The sequence below is a fragment of the Kogia breviceps genome, chromosome 3 (assembly GCF_026419965.1).
Source record: "Kogia breviceps isolate mKogBre1 chromosome 3, mKogBre1 haplotype 1, whole genome shotgun sequence".
Lineage (NCBI taxonomy): Eukaryota > Metazoa > Chordata > Mammalia > Artiodactyla > Physeteridae > Kogia > Kogia breviceps.
In genome coordinates, this window is record NC_081312.1 from 75249754 (window position 1) to 75262880 (window position 13127).

At 53.6% G+C, this 13127-nt stretch overlaps 1 protein-coding gene across 2 annotated transcripts; it reads left to right on the forward strand.

The window, feature by feature from the left end:
- The first annotated feature begins 2755 nt into the window (after positions 1–2755).
- On the forward strand, positions 2756–12338 carry AJUBA (ajuba LIM protein). Of its 2 annotated transcripts, XR_010839630.1 has the most exons (9): positions 2763–4171; positions 6953–7054; positions 8691–8758; positions 8880–8942; positions 9660–9790; positions 9874–9925; positions 10620–10688; positions 11143–11884; positions 12014–12338. XR_010839630.1 is itself a non-coding variant. In XM_059058723.2 (8 exons), the coding sequence occupies exons 1-8, from the start codon at positions 3139–3141 to the stop codon at positions 11296–11298; spliced, it is 1674 nt and encodes a 557-aa protein (XP_058914706.1). In that variant the 5' UTR covers positions 2756–3138; the 3' UTR covers positions 11299–12338. The 2 variants fall into 2 exon arrangements, 1 of the variants encoding a protein (XP_058914706.1); XM_059058723.2 differs by having other exon boundaries at positions 2756–4171; positions 11143–12338.
- The last annotated feature ends 789 nt before the right edge of the window (positions 12339–13127 follow it).

Sequence of the window (13127 nt, forward strand, 5' to 3'; positions counted from 1 at the left end):
TTAGGAAGCCAGGCATTTAAGTAGGCAATGAAATGAATTGTGATAAGTGTGATAATGGGGGAATGTAGCTACCATGGCTATGTACCACAGGGGTAACTAACTTGCTCTGGTGGTCTGGAAAGGCTTCTCGGAGAGTGTTTAAACTGATGCTTGAAAGACGGGGAGAAGTTAACCAGGAGGGAAGGGGAAGCCAAGAGAGTGTTCCAAACCTAGGGAATAGCAAGTACAACAGTCCAGAGGCAAGAGAGAGCACAGACAAGGTGCAGTTCTACTACAGAACCATTTGGGGAGGGGATGTTGCTGAGAGAAGAGGCTGGAGAGATAGACTCTGTAAAATACCTTAAAGAGTATAGACTTAGTTAAAGGACAGTGAGAAATTGCTGACAGGTTTTAAACAGGGAAATAAGATGATCAGTTTTGTGTTTTTGAAGAATCACTTGACCTCAGGGGGTTCAAGATGGATGGGAGGGAGAAAGCCTTGGCAGGGAGACTTTTGCAGTGGTCCAGGTAAGAAAAGATGATGGCCTGATACATACATACATACATATATATATATATATATATATATATATATATATATATATATATATATAGTGGTGATGATGAGGGAAGGACAGATTTGAAAGGTATTTTGGAGGCAGAATTGATAGGACTTGCTGATAGGACTTTCTTGGATTTGAGGTTAAGGGAGGAGGACATAGGGTTAATGTTCAGGTTTCTGGCTTAAGTAGCTAAGTGGTTAATGATGCTGTTTACTCAGGAAATGCTGGAGGAGCCAGTTTTGGGAGGCAGGGAAGGTGAGGTCAGGGTGTTGTGTGCCTTTGAGACAACCAAGTGGAGATGCTATTCGTCAGCTGAGTTTTTAAGTCCAAGAATGTCTGGGCTAGAAATATGGATTTGGGAGTCACCTGTGTATATAGAGGCTAATTAAGGTCCTGGGAATGGAGAATAGGGCCTGTGGAGCTCCCAGCTCCAGTTCAGACTATGGAATGGCTACCCAGAGGTTGTGAGCACTACCGGAGCATGCGCTGTCAGCACATCACACCCCCTTCACTTGCGTCTCCTTCCTGTTATCCCCTGAAAACACAGGTTGTTGGTCCCAACTGTGCCCATTGCTGCCACTACCAACTCCTGGATGGGCCTCCTTTAACGGCATCTCAACTTTTCATAAGATTTACTCTCCCATTGTAACCCCAAAGGAGCAAAGTTCCCAAATGTTAGAGGATGTAAGTAATTGGAAGGAAGAATCCAGGTTCTCCTTCCCCATGTGGAAACAGGAAAGGAGGGAGAACTGTTATGGTTGATTCTGAAGACAGCTCACAGCAGGTTCTGGATGCAACCTGATAGCTCCCCTTGGATACTAATGCTTTCAGTCCTCCCTGCTTCCAATCTGAGAGTAAACTCTCCTCTGGATCAGAGAAAAGCTGTAGGCCTGACCTGGGAAACAGAGAGGCTGATTCTCAGGAGAGATGAGGTCAGGGAGACAATGCAGCTAGGACAGAGAAGCCAAATAGTTTGTGGCAAATTAATTTCCCCAAAGATATTAACCTTCTTTCCTCCCCCATTCCCTAAGGCTACACTAAAATTATAAAAGGTGTTCAAAATATTGAGATGAAAATAATATGCATGATTTGTTTGCATATAATTTTCATACGAATTTACTATCTAAATATGAAGGAGTCATTTCTTTCTCCATTCCCCTCCCCCCCCCCCCATGTGCTAGTCTGGACAAAATCAGTTGACTGATATTTAATTAGGCATGTTCAGCTTCAGCCATGGCTTTCTGTTTTCCTTATTCTTGATCCTCCTAGTATGGCCAAGGTCAGCCTCTTTTCCTTTTCCACCTTGATCATTTTCACTTGCTATCTCCTCTTAATGACATTTTCTTTTTCTCCCTTTTGAGTTAGTACTTATTCTTTATCACCAACTACTGTGGGCCAACCAAGGGTGAGGCGCTCGCTAGCTCTAAAACCGGGCCTTCTATCCCCAGTCACCTGAAATATTTGCTAAAAATCTCATTTCCCAACACCAGGGGGTGTCTATCTATCCCTCTATCTGTCCTACCCTGAAGGTAGAGATTAGTCCCAAGCCGCCTTTTACATACACACTAAAGCTCCCTCCCTCCTGTTACAGAGTTTTGGGTTCAGAAAGTTGTCTTTTTATTGCAGCTTATCTGTTTGTCTCTCATTCTCTCTGGACCTGAACAAATTTGTCTTTCTCTTGGTCTGTTCAGCCTTCCGTCTCCGCACCACCCACGATTCCCTTTGGCTCTCCCTTCCTTCCATACCTGTCTTCCACCACCTCTCTATAAGGGCTTCCTCGTCTTTCTGGGCTCTTATGCGTCTCGGAACCTCTTTATGTATCTACCTTTCTTCTCTCTCCCTGTCTCACTACTTCTGTATCAGTCCCTTCTCATCTCTCCCACAGTCCCCACACTAGGAACAAAGTCACGGTGTTTGCGCAGAACATGCCTCGCGTCGCCCCGTTCTGAATCGCGACATTCCACCGTGCCCCTCCGCGCATTCCAACTGCAAACAAAGAGTTCCCCTCCCCCTCCCCCACTTTTTCATGTCCCAATTCTTGAGTGATGTAGTAGCAACTGTCCAAACTGCCCCGCGCCCTCCTTTCGCCTACAGTCGGCGGATCTCCAGCTCCAAGACACTTAGCACCAACACCCGCCACCCCCCCTTTCCGGCGCACCAGATTCCTGCGCCAACACCCCCGTTCGTCTCGCACACGGCGCTCCGCCCCTCCGGGAAAGTAGATCCGGCCAGGCAGACAAAAGTTTGGGAGAGAAGTTGGGTCGGTGCTGAGTGTGTGAGCGAGGGGGGCGGGGGCCTGGGAGAGTGGGTCTGCCGGGCGAGTCGACGCGTGAACAGATAGACCTGCGGACCGGAAAGCCGCGGCCGCAGGCACTTCTAGCCCCGCTTAACCCCTGATGCGCGGGGGGACGCAACCCCTCTCGCTGGGGGATGCTGCGGGATTCTTGGCGCCGGGCATCCGGGGCGCCCGCTAAACCCCTGTGCCTATCCTGTGCCCCTGGGGAAGCGAAGTCCGGCCGCAGGGAAAGAGAAGCGGCCGCCGAGACGCTGCAGGGTGCCGGGCGGGGAGGGGGCTGGAGGCCCCAGGCCCGAGGGCATGGAGCGGTTAGGGGAGAAAGCCAGTCGCCTGCTGGAGAAGTTAAGACTCTCGGACTCCGGCAGCGCCAAGTTCGGCCGCAGAAAGGGTGAATCTAGCAGGTCTGGGTCTGATGGGACCCCCGGGCCGGGCAAGGGGCGCCTGAGTGGGTTGGGGGGACCTAGGAAATCAGGGCCCCGTGGAGCTACTGGGGGACCTGGGGATGAGCCGTTGGAGCCAGCCCGGGAGCAAGGCCCCCTGGACGCTGAGCGGAACCCTCGCGGCTCCTTTGAGGCGCCGCGCTACGAAGGCTCCTTTCCCGGGGGGCCGCCTCCCACCCGGGCCTTGCCTCTACCTCAGTCTTTGACCCCCGACTTTCGGCTGGAGACGGCCCCAGCCCTAAGCCCCCGCTCCAGTTTCGCCAGTAGCTCAGCCAGCGACGCGAGCAAGCCGTCCAGCCCCCGGGGCAGTCTGCTGCTGGATGGGGCGGGGGCTGGTGGAGCAGGAGGTAGCCGACCCTGCAGCAACCGTACCAGCGGCATCAGCATGGGCTACGACCAGCGCCACGGCAGCCCCCTGCCCGCCGGGCCATGCCTGTTTGGCCCACCTCTGGCCGGGGTTCCGGCGGGCTATTCCTCTGGAGGGGTGCCGTCCGCCTACCCCGAGCTCCACGCTGCCCTGGACCGACTGTGCGCTCATCGGCCCGCGGGGTTCGGCTGCCAGGAAAGCCGCCACTCGTATCCCCCAGCTCTGGGCAGCCCGGGAGCTCTAGCCGGGGCCGGAGTGGGAGCGGCAGGGCCCTTGGAGAGACGAGGGGCGCAACCCGGACGACACTCGGTGACTGGCTATGGGGACTGCGCCGCGGGCGCCCGATACCAAGATGAACTAACAGCGCTGCTGCGCCTGACGGTGGGCACAGGTGGGCGAGAAGCCGGCGCCCGCGGGGAACCCTCGGGGATTGAGCCGTCAGGTCTCGAGGAGCCGCCAGGTGCGTTCGTTCCAGAGGCCGCCCGGGCCCGGATGCGGGAGCCGGAGTCCAGAGAGGACTACTTTGGTGAGTGAGAGGAGTGGTTAGGGACGGGAAGAGACCCGTCACCGCATTCGGTTCCCCACTGCCCCGACGGCGGGCGCTGGTTAGTCGGTGGCAGAGACGCGGGGCTAGGAAAGAGGCAAGAGGAATTTCCCCTTCCCACTGGGTTTCAGATGGACCATGGGCACCTTATTCCTGCTAAATTCAACCCCCCTGATGATCTCGTGAATCCCAGTTCCTCAGCTTTAGAGCCTGGGTTTTTCGCGGTAGGAGGCCTTGTTGAGGGGAACCAAGTGGGGCTGGGAGAGCATCCCCCCCATCTTGCTCCCCCCTCGGCGGCTTTGCCCCTGCAGGCTCCTGCGCGCCGCGCCCCCAGCCGGGCCCAGGCTCCGCCCGCAGGAATTCGGGGAATGCGCGGGTGGGGGGGCGGGGCGGGCGGGCCGCGTGCGTGCCGGCTCCTGCCCGGGCGCTCCAGGTGCCCGCGGGCGGGGCCGTCCGCGCGGCACTGGGCGGAGGTGGGGTGCAGGGGGTGGGGGAGCTGCTTCCTAACACGCGCGGAGCTGTGGCCGCGGTTGGGGAAATGGAGCCCGGGGGGAGGAAGAAAGCCCTGGGACGGAAAGAGGGACCCTACTGCTGTCTGGCCCCAGTCCTGCTGGCTCCGTGCGTGGGTGGGCATTTAAGCCGAGACCCGGTGGTGTCAGCTTCTGTTTTCCCCATCCTCTGGAAGTCAGGGCAGAAGCCTTGACCACCGGGACAACATCACCCCTGGATGGATGGCGACCGTGTGTAGCTGCCAGAAATAACTCGGGCTTCAGTTCTGGCCATAACCCGCTCACAATTCAGGCACGAAGTAGCCCCTTATTTCCTGCTGCTATAGAAACGTGTTCGTCGCCTCTCTCCCAGACGCAATTATCTTCAGGAAGTGTTAATTGATTATATATGTCTCGGCTATGGGAGGGGATATTGGTGTCTTGAACGATCTTTTAGCCAAGATCCACAGGCACCACTTCACTATATTAAAAAATGCTAATCTGATTGTGATAGGAAGTACAGAAAGAAGTGGAGGGCCCGCCCCTAGGTCTGTGGGCCTTTTCAGTGTTCCCAGCATCTTTTCACCTTTCTCACCATCCATGTTCCTGCCCCGGACCCCATGCTCTAGAGCACTGTGGCTAGAAATGTAAATAGAGAGAGGAACCCAGCCAGGGGAGGAGGTTCAGAGGTAGCAGGGCTGCAGGCTAGTTCAACTCCAACCTCCCCCCGTTTCCCCCCCGCCCCGCCCCCACCTGAGAGAGGAAAAGCCAGAGCAGATGATGCTTTGGTCAAGGGAAACTAAGTGACAGGATCCTTTTAGCAGTTTCCTTTTGAGGCTGGGGAGAAGTGGCTGATGGGTGGAGAGAAGTCTTCTCGGCTAAGCCATCAGAACCAGAAGGAAGAAAGGAGCTGGGAGAGTGCAGTAAAATGGCAGGAAAAACCGAGGAGTGGATATGCTGGGTTAGAGGAGGTGAGGCGGACATGCCTGAGCAGTTGGGTCTTGTCTTCCCGTAATGTCCAAGGCCTACCAAAGAAATGGCTCTGACAGGGCCCCCTGGCATGGCAATGTTGGGGCAGAACTCCCCTCCCCTGGGGAAGCCACATTTTGACCCCGGTGCGGGGGGAGGGGTGCTTCTCTCCCTAGGGGTCAGGTTGCCTCCTCTGACAGAACGCCCAGCCTGACTGTACCCTCCTACTCCTGCTCCTAGTAGGGGCCCTCTTCCTTGGCTACAGCCTTGCCCAGCTGCCAGAGGGTGGGAGCAGGACAGGCCTGGGCCCATCAGTCACTGCAGTTGCTGCACGGGCTCCCAAGCCCCTGGGCAAAGACTGGATGGGCCCCAACAGGCAAGGAGTGTGGCAGTGTGCCGAGGGGGAGAGGTGGGGCGGGGTGAGACGGGCCCGTTGGGATCTGTTCCCCAAAGACAGGCCCTAGCCCTCACTCATGGGCCTGGAATTGGGGAGTGGAAGGAGGGAAGAACACACCCAGGAAAGGTGGGTGCCAGAGCCAGGTGTTATGTATTTTAGGGAAGATGTCAGGGAAGAGCAGTTTGGTTCTGTTCCTCCTATGATAGAAGATGACAGGGAGACATTAGGGGTTCTGCCACCCTTCCCCCCCCTTTCTCTGCAACCCTCAATCCTTGGAACACACCCTGCATTCTTAGCAGCCACCTCCCCAGAGGAGTCACACTCACATGGTCCCCTCTGCACAGGGCCCTCTGCTGAGCCAGATCCTTTTTTCCAGCCTTGGAAGCCTAGGGGTACAGAGCAGAAGTCATTCTGTAGCTGGATGGCAGTTCATTTGACAGATGGGGAAGCCGAGGTCCTGGAGAGGCTTTCTGGGCCTGGCATGCTTTCACTAGGAAGTTTTTTCCAGTCTGCTGCTGGGCCCTTATGGACTCACATCTCTGACTGTCCCACACAGTGCAATGGGGATCATATCTTGCCTGATTAGTCTTTTCTCCCCAACAGAAACAAAGCATCTGAAGTCCAGGGACCATATCTTTGAGTTTCTCCAATTTTCCACAGTATTGGGCACAATATTGTTGCGAGTCACTAAATAGATGTTCAGAAAATGTCTGTTGATTTGTCAGTAAACAAGAATAAATCTGCCCAGCCAAAACCTTGCTGCATCCCATGAACTCTCTCTTCCCAAAAGGGAGCCCGTCAAAAGGAGGCTGTGACTGGTGGTCCTTTGCCATCAGGAAAGATGAGGAATCCCTGGTTTTGAGCTGGGGGAGTGTGCTATGATGTTGACAACCTCTTCTCTCCTCTCAGGCACCTGTATCAAGTGCAACAAAGGCATCTATGGGCAGAGCAACGCCTGCCAGGCCCTGGACAGCCTCTACCATACCCAGTGCTTTGTCTGCTGCTCCTGTGGTGAGTGCAGCCCCCAGACCTTCTGGACCAGGGCCTGAAGCCTCAAGCACTCCTTGCACATACACACTCACAAGTGCCTAGGGAAAGCAGGGCTTGTGCCTCTCCATTTGCTAGTCTGGCCCCCACCTTCTCTCTTGCTTCTCTTCTCTGTGCTCTACCTGGCTCTCTCCCGCCCGCCCCCATGTTGGCGCCCCTTGCTGAGGTCAGCCCTCCCTCTGCTGAGCCTCTTTCCTCCTCTCTGTTCCTCCCTCTTTCTTCTGCCTTCCTGCTTGCCCAGCCTGGACTCCCTCCCAGCCCTCCGGCCTCTCCTTGGAGGGGCTTGGTCTTGGGCAGCAGAGTTGCCTGGGGCGACAGTGAAAGACTGGAATGTGGGGAGGGTGGGGTGGGAGCGGGGAGCTGTGGGGGAGTGGAGAGGGGGGTTTTCTCTCGGCTGGTCAGAGTTCAGCCACCTCGCTGGAGTGCAGGCCACCGGGCCATGCCAAGCTGATGACATCACGCTCCAGGAATGCCCGCTGCTGTTAGCTCAGGAGGCCGCCCTGGAGCAGGGGGTGCTCCCAGCGGCCTCAACTCCCCAGCCTTTCCCTCACCTCCCTCATTACCCAGCCCCCCTGCTTACCCACTCTGATTCCTTTGCTGGACCTTTAACTTCCTATCTCTGCCTGTCTGACTCCAGCCACTCCCAGCCCCTGCCTGACTCCCTTTAGGTTCATCTATCTGTTTGTCCTTCTGTTTATAGAGCCTCTTCTGGGAATGTCTCTTTCCCTCTCTCTACTCCCTTGTGTCTCATAAGTTTCTAAGTCAAGTTTTCTAAACCACTGGGCAGAGCTGGAAGTGGAGATTTTGATGAGAAAGAGGGCAGAGGTGGGAAACTTGCCCATTCTCCGCCCTTGTCTCCTTCCTCCTCATCCCTGATAATTTAGACACCCTGGAGCAGTTCCTGGGTGTTGGTTTCATGGGGAGCGGTCCCGCCTTGTCTGCTTGCAGAAGATCCTGGGCTGCTTCTGACCCCGGAGACTCTGGATCCCTCTAAGCTTGGGGAAGCAGCCTAGTGCAGCAGGAAAGGGGACCGACTTTGCTCCCAAACAAAGCACTTTGTCCCCAGCAGTAGTTCCAGTATGTCCTGACCTCCATGGAGCCTATCCCTGGGAGACAGACAGGGCTAGGAGAACAGGAGAGCTGTGCAGAAGCTCCTGGGTTGAAAAGTCCCAGAGGGCAAAGTCCATGACAGTGTGATTATCTCTGAGCGCATTGTAGGGCCCCGTGTTCAGAGCCCCTTGACCTTGTCCCCCAGCCTGTGGTTGGCTTTGCTTTCCCAGGTGGCTCCCCGAGCAAGCACAGGCACTGGAGAAGGCGGCACCCCTTTAAAGCAGGGTCACAGAAAACTGTTGAGGGGGCAGGAGCTGGAGGAGCAGCCAGCAAAGGAGTGGGGAATTGGCAGGAGTGAGACTAAACAAATTGGAATTGCATCAGATGGGGTATTTGTGTGGGGAGACGGGACAGACAGCAGTTAGGAGGACAAGCACTGAAATACAGATTTAAACGCATCATGAAACACCGGAGAGCAGTTATTCCGTGGCGGGGACACCCTGTGCCTGGACTCTGGGAGAGGCTCCAGCCCCTTGTCTACTGCTTCTAGGGCGAACTTTGCGCTGCAAGGCTTTCTACAGCGTCAACGGCTCTGTGTACTGTGAGGAAGATTATCTGGTGAGTGAGGGGTCCCCTGGGCCTGGAATTGGCTCCCACCCCTTTCTCTGTGGCCCACTGGGGTTCCACCCATCAGGTCATTCTCGGCCCATAACATCCTCCCTTGGTCTTCTCCTCCTAGTTTTCAGGGTTTCAGGAGGCAGCTGAGAAATGCTGTGTCTGTGGTCACTTGATTTTGGAGAAGGTAAGCACAGTGTCTTCAGCTGAGACTGTGAGGCTGAGGGGCCGAGGGGTGTAATCATGAACTAAATGGATACTGAGAAAAGGTGGGGGGAGGAAACCTATCAGCAACTACTTGCATCCCATTCTTCCCCAGAACCGCTGTTTACAGTGGCTTCTCTTTGCCTATGGGATCAAGTCGACTCCTCTGCCTGCCACCCCAGGCTCCTGTGATCTCTAACTCCCTAACTCTGCAGGCACAGCCCGGCTCTCCACCTGAGCCAGGAGTGTGGGGTCCTGAGGCTTAATCCCCTTTCTGCTACTGGCTGGGATCAGTTGAAGCTCAGTTTTCTTTTCTGTAACGAGGAGTTGGGTTGGATCAGTGGTTCACAGCCCTGGCAGCCTAGCAGATCACCTGGGAAGAAGTAAAGAAGATACCAATGCTGGGTCATCACCAAAGACTGTGGTGAATACTGCTGGGTGGGACCCAGGCATTGATGGGCTTAAAAACCTCCCTGGGTGACCCTGATATGCAGCCAAGTCTGAGAAACACTGGCCTGGATGCTCCCTAAGACCTTTTTCAGGGTTTCTGCCTCCATATTAAGACTCCTTGGTCCTCCCAGATTACACAGCATTGTTCTAGGACGAGAGCAGGGGCTCAGATGAGGTTAGTGGGAGCAGCAGGGAATGTCTTCGGTAGCTGGAGAGCAGAGACTGATTCTCCTCCTGCCCCACGAGCCAGATCCTCCAGGCAATGGGAAAGTCCTATCACCCAGGCTGCTTCCGATGCATCGTTTGCAACAAGTGCCTGGACGGCATCCCCTTCACTGTGGACTTCTCCAACCAGGTGTACTGTGTCACCGACTACCACAAGTGAGTCCCCTGCCTGGGGTGTGGTGTGGACCTGGGCTCAGGGAGTCCCCCGCCTCAGCTCCCCTCTGTCCTCTCTCTTTCAGGAATTACGCTCCTAAGTGTGCGGCCTGTGGCCAACCCATCCTCCCCTCAGAGGTCAGTATGTCTGTGTTCTCCTGCAGGGCAGCCAGTGCTGCTGCCTCTGGGGAGGGACTGGGGACATGCCGCCTGGCCTCCCCTGGGAGGCAGTGGTGCTGAGGAATGTACTCCGCGAAGATTCCCGTGTGACTCTGCTCTCTGGGTCATCACCCTGACCCCAACATCCGGGCCTGGACTTGTCTGACAGCCTTGCTGGACCCAGGCTTCATCTCTTTTCTCCCAGTCCAGAGAAGGAGACTTTCTCTGAAGTCAAGGTCACCAGCCCCCAGATGTAGGGGCTGGAAAAAGGTGGGAAGAATCCTCAGGGCCGGTAGGAAGGGGTCAGAAATGATTTACGCTGTGTGTGCCAAGAGAGAGAAGCCAAAAGCCCATGAGGAACCAGGCCCTATTGGGTCTCCTCGTCCCCGGCTTAGCTTACTTTATTGATGCAGCCGCCTCTTTCCTTTCCCTCCGTAAGGCCTGAGCCCCTGGACAGAGGGGAGGCTCCATGAGGGGACATGCCTTCCTGGAGGCAGTGCCAAGGAAGGAGAGGGGGAAAGTTCCCACAGGGTTTGCAGAGGCCACCTCAAAGCTGCAGACTGTGGCAGAGAGGCTCTGGAGGCCTCTGTATGATCTTCCCATTGGAAGGGGGGCTGGTGGGGGAGCGGAGAGTTGGGTTATCTCATGCCCATGTGGGTGTGCATTATTTCAGGGCTGTGAGGACATTGTGAGGGTGATATCCATGGACCGAGATTATCACTTTGAGTGCTACCACTGTGAGGTGAGTGTTGGGCACCCGGGCTCCCAGAGGAGAGCTAGAAGGGGGCTGGGGGAGTGAAGTCCTAGAACTGCCAGAGTCTATAGGAGAGGTCTAGGATACAGGAAACCAGGAAGGTGCTCTGACCCATCTCCAGTCTCTTTCGCGTCCTTCAGCCACTCTCTCTGGGTGTGGTCGTTTAGTCCTTTCTAAATCTGGCTTCCCCAGAGTCAAGACTCCCAAAACTAGGGACTCCTGGTAACAGCTGGAAATGGGAGCCTGTCTCATTATTTCTGCTGTAGCAGCGACACCTGGCGTCCAGCTGAGGTATTTTCTCAGGTTTCTCTTTTGGGAGTTCATCCCCCTCCAACCCCACCCCCTTTTTCCCAGTCACTGGGAGTCTAGTGCCCAGCACGGCCGACTTCCACGATGTCCCCGGTTCCTGGACTGAGGTAAACTAGGTGTCCTTCTTCCCTAGGACTGCCGGATGCAGCTGAGTGACGAGGAAGGCTGCTGCTGCTTCCCTCTGGATGGGCACTTGCTCTGCCACGGCTGTCACATGCAGCGGCTCAATGCCCGACAGCCCCCTGCCAATTATTGGGTCGGCCAAAAAGTTCCTTCGGTTTTTAAGTAAAAGTAAAAGACACATTTTTCATTTTCACCAAGAACTTTATTGGACAGTGTAATCACTGTTTTGTTCCACTACCTTCTACCATTTTTCAGGCAACTTCATAATTCCATCGTCCCAAAACTTTTTATCTTTTTGAGCAAAGAACTGTTCCAGGTGCCTTTTACAGTCTTCCAGGGAATTGAAATTGTTTCCATTAAGAGAATTTTGTAAAGACCGAAATAAATGGAAATTTAAAGGTGCATTGTCTGGTGAATACAGCGGATGAATCAGAACTTCCCAGCCAAGCTGTTAACAACAGTTTTTGCCAGGTCATCAAAGAAACACGCGGTCTTGCGTTCTCCTGATGGACGATTATGCATTTTCTGTTGACTGATTCTGGATGCTTTTCATCGAGCGCTGCTTTCAGTTGGTCTAATTGGGAGCAGTACTTGTTGGAATTTATCATTTGGTTTTCTGGAAGGAGCTCGTAGTAAAGGACTCCCTTCCAATCCCACTATATACGCAACATCACCTTCTTTGGATGAAGATCGGCCTTTGGTGTGGTTGGTGATGTTCATTTCGCTTGCACCACGATCTCTTCCATTCCACGGTATTGTACAGTATCTATTTTTCATCACCCGTCACAATTTGTTTTAAAAACGGAACATTTTTGTTACATTTCAGTGGAGAATCGCCTGCAGAAATATGTTCAAGAACATTTTCTTTTCGCTTAACTTAGGTGGAACCGAAACATCAAAGCGATTTACATAACCAAGCTGGTGCAAATGATTTTCAGCACTTGATCTGGATATTTTGAGTATGTCAGCCGTCTCCCTCGTTGATTGTTCTCAGTTAATGTCTTGATTTGATTGCTACCAACTTCAACTGGTCTACCCAACCGTGGAGCATCGTCCAGCGAGAAATCTCCAGCATGAAACTTCACAAACCACTTTTGACACGTTCGATCAGTCACAGCACCTTCTCCATACACTGCACAAATCTTTTTTTGCGTTTCAGTTGTGATTTTACCTTCCTTGAAATAATAAAGCATAATATGCCGAAAATGTTCCTTTTTTCTTCCATCTTCACTATTAAAGTGGCTACACAAAAAATACACCAATTTTTATAAGTTTTTTTTTTTAAATGCACACTGATATGATAGCTGTCACAATACAATCTAACAAAATTGTTTCAAATGAAGTTAAAGACAACTAAGCGCTACTAGAGCCAACTCACGGAAAACATCAAATGAACTTTTTGGCCAACCCAGTATATCTGAGATGCAATCACTACCGCTGCCATCACCACCATTGACAAATTCCTCTGGCCAGTGGACCCCTCTGAGGCTAGCCAAGGAAAGGAAGGCACTCTGTAGCCCTGGCAGAAGAGTCCTCTAGGGAGGGCCCCAAGGGCCAGAGACCCACAGATCAAGACATTCCAAATGGATTGTGGAGGAGGAGCCCTCCAGTTGCCATTATGTGGGTGACTGGCTTTTCCAGGTGTGCAGCCTGTGCTGTAGCACATAATAGGCACACACAGGCGGGTTTCAGTATTTTCTAAAGGTCTGATTCTAGTCTGTATCTAGTATACATTTGTGGGTACACACACACACAATCACTCTCTCTCTTTCTTTCTCTCTCTCTCTCTCGTCAGGGGACTCTTACACTTGGTTCATCAGTAGAAGTTCAGCTCTCCAGACCTGCTGCCTCAGAGGAAACCAGAGTTATATCCACCACAGCTCCCAAACTCTGAGGTTCCAGGAGCCAGAGAGGCAAAACACTTTCACTTGGTTCTGATCAGTTTGGCTAGATCTCTTAAAACCAATCCACTAAAAAACTTGTTTACTTAATGTT

What these genes read in the sequence shown, in the direction of transcription:
- AJUBA (XM_059058723.2), top strand. Translation starts at nt 3,139, where the DNA reads ATGGAGCGGTTAGGGGAGAAAGCCAGTCGCCTGCTGGAGAAGTTAAGA. An exon ending in CTTTGTCTGCTGCTCCTGTG is followed by an intron (nt 7,055 to 8,690) that starts GTGAGTGCAGCC and finishes TACTGCTTCTAG; the next exon opens with GGCGAACTTTGCGCTGCAAG. An exon ending in TTGAGTGCTACCACTGTGAG is followed by an intron (nt 10,689 to 11,142) that starts GTGAGTGTTGGG and finishes CTTCTTCCCTAG; the next exon opens with GACTGCCGGATGCAGCTGAG.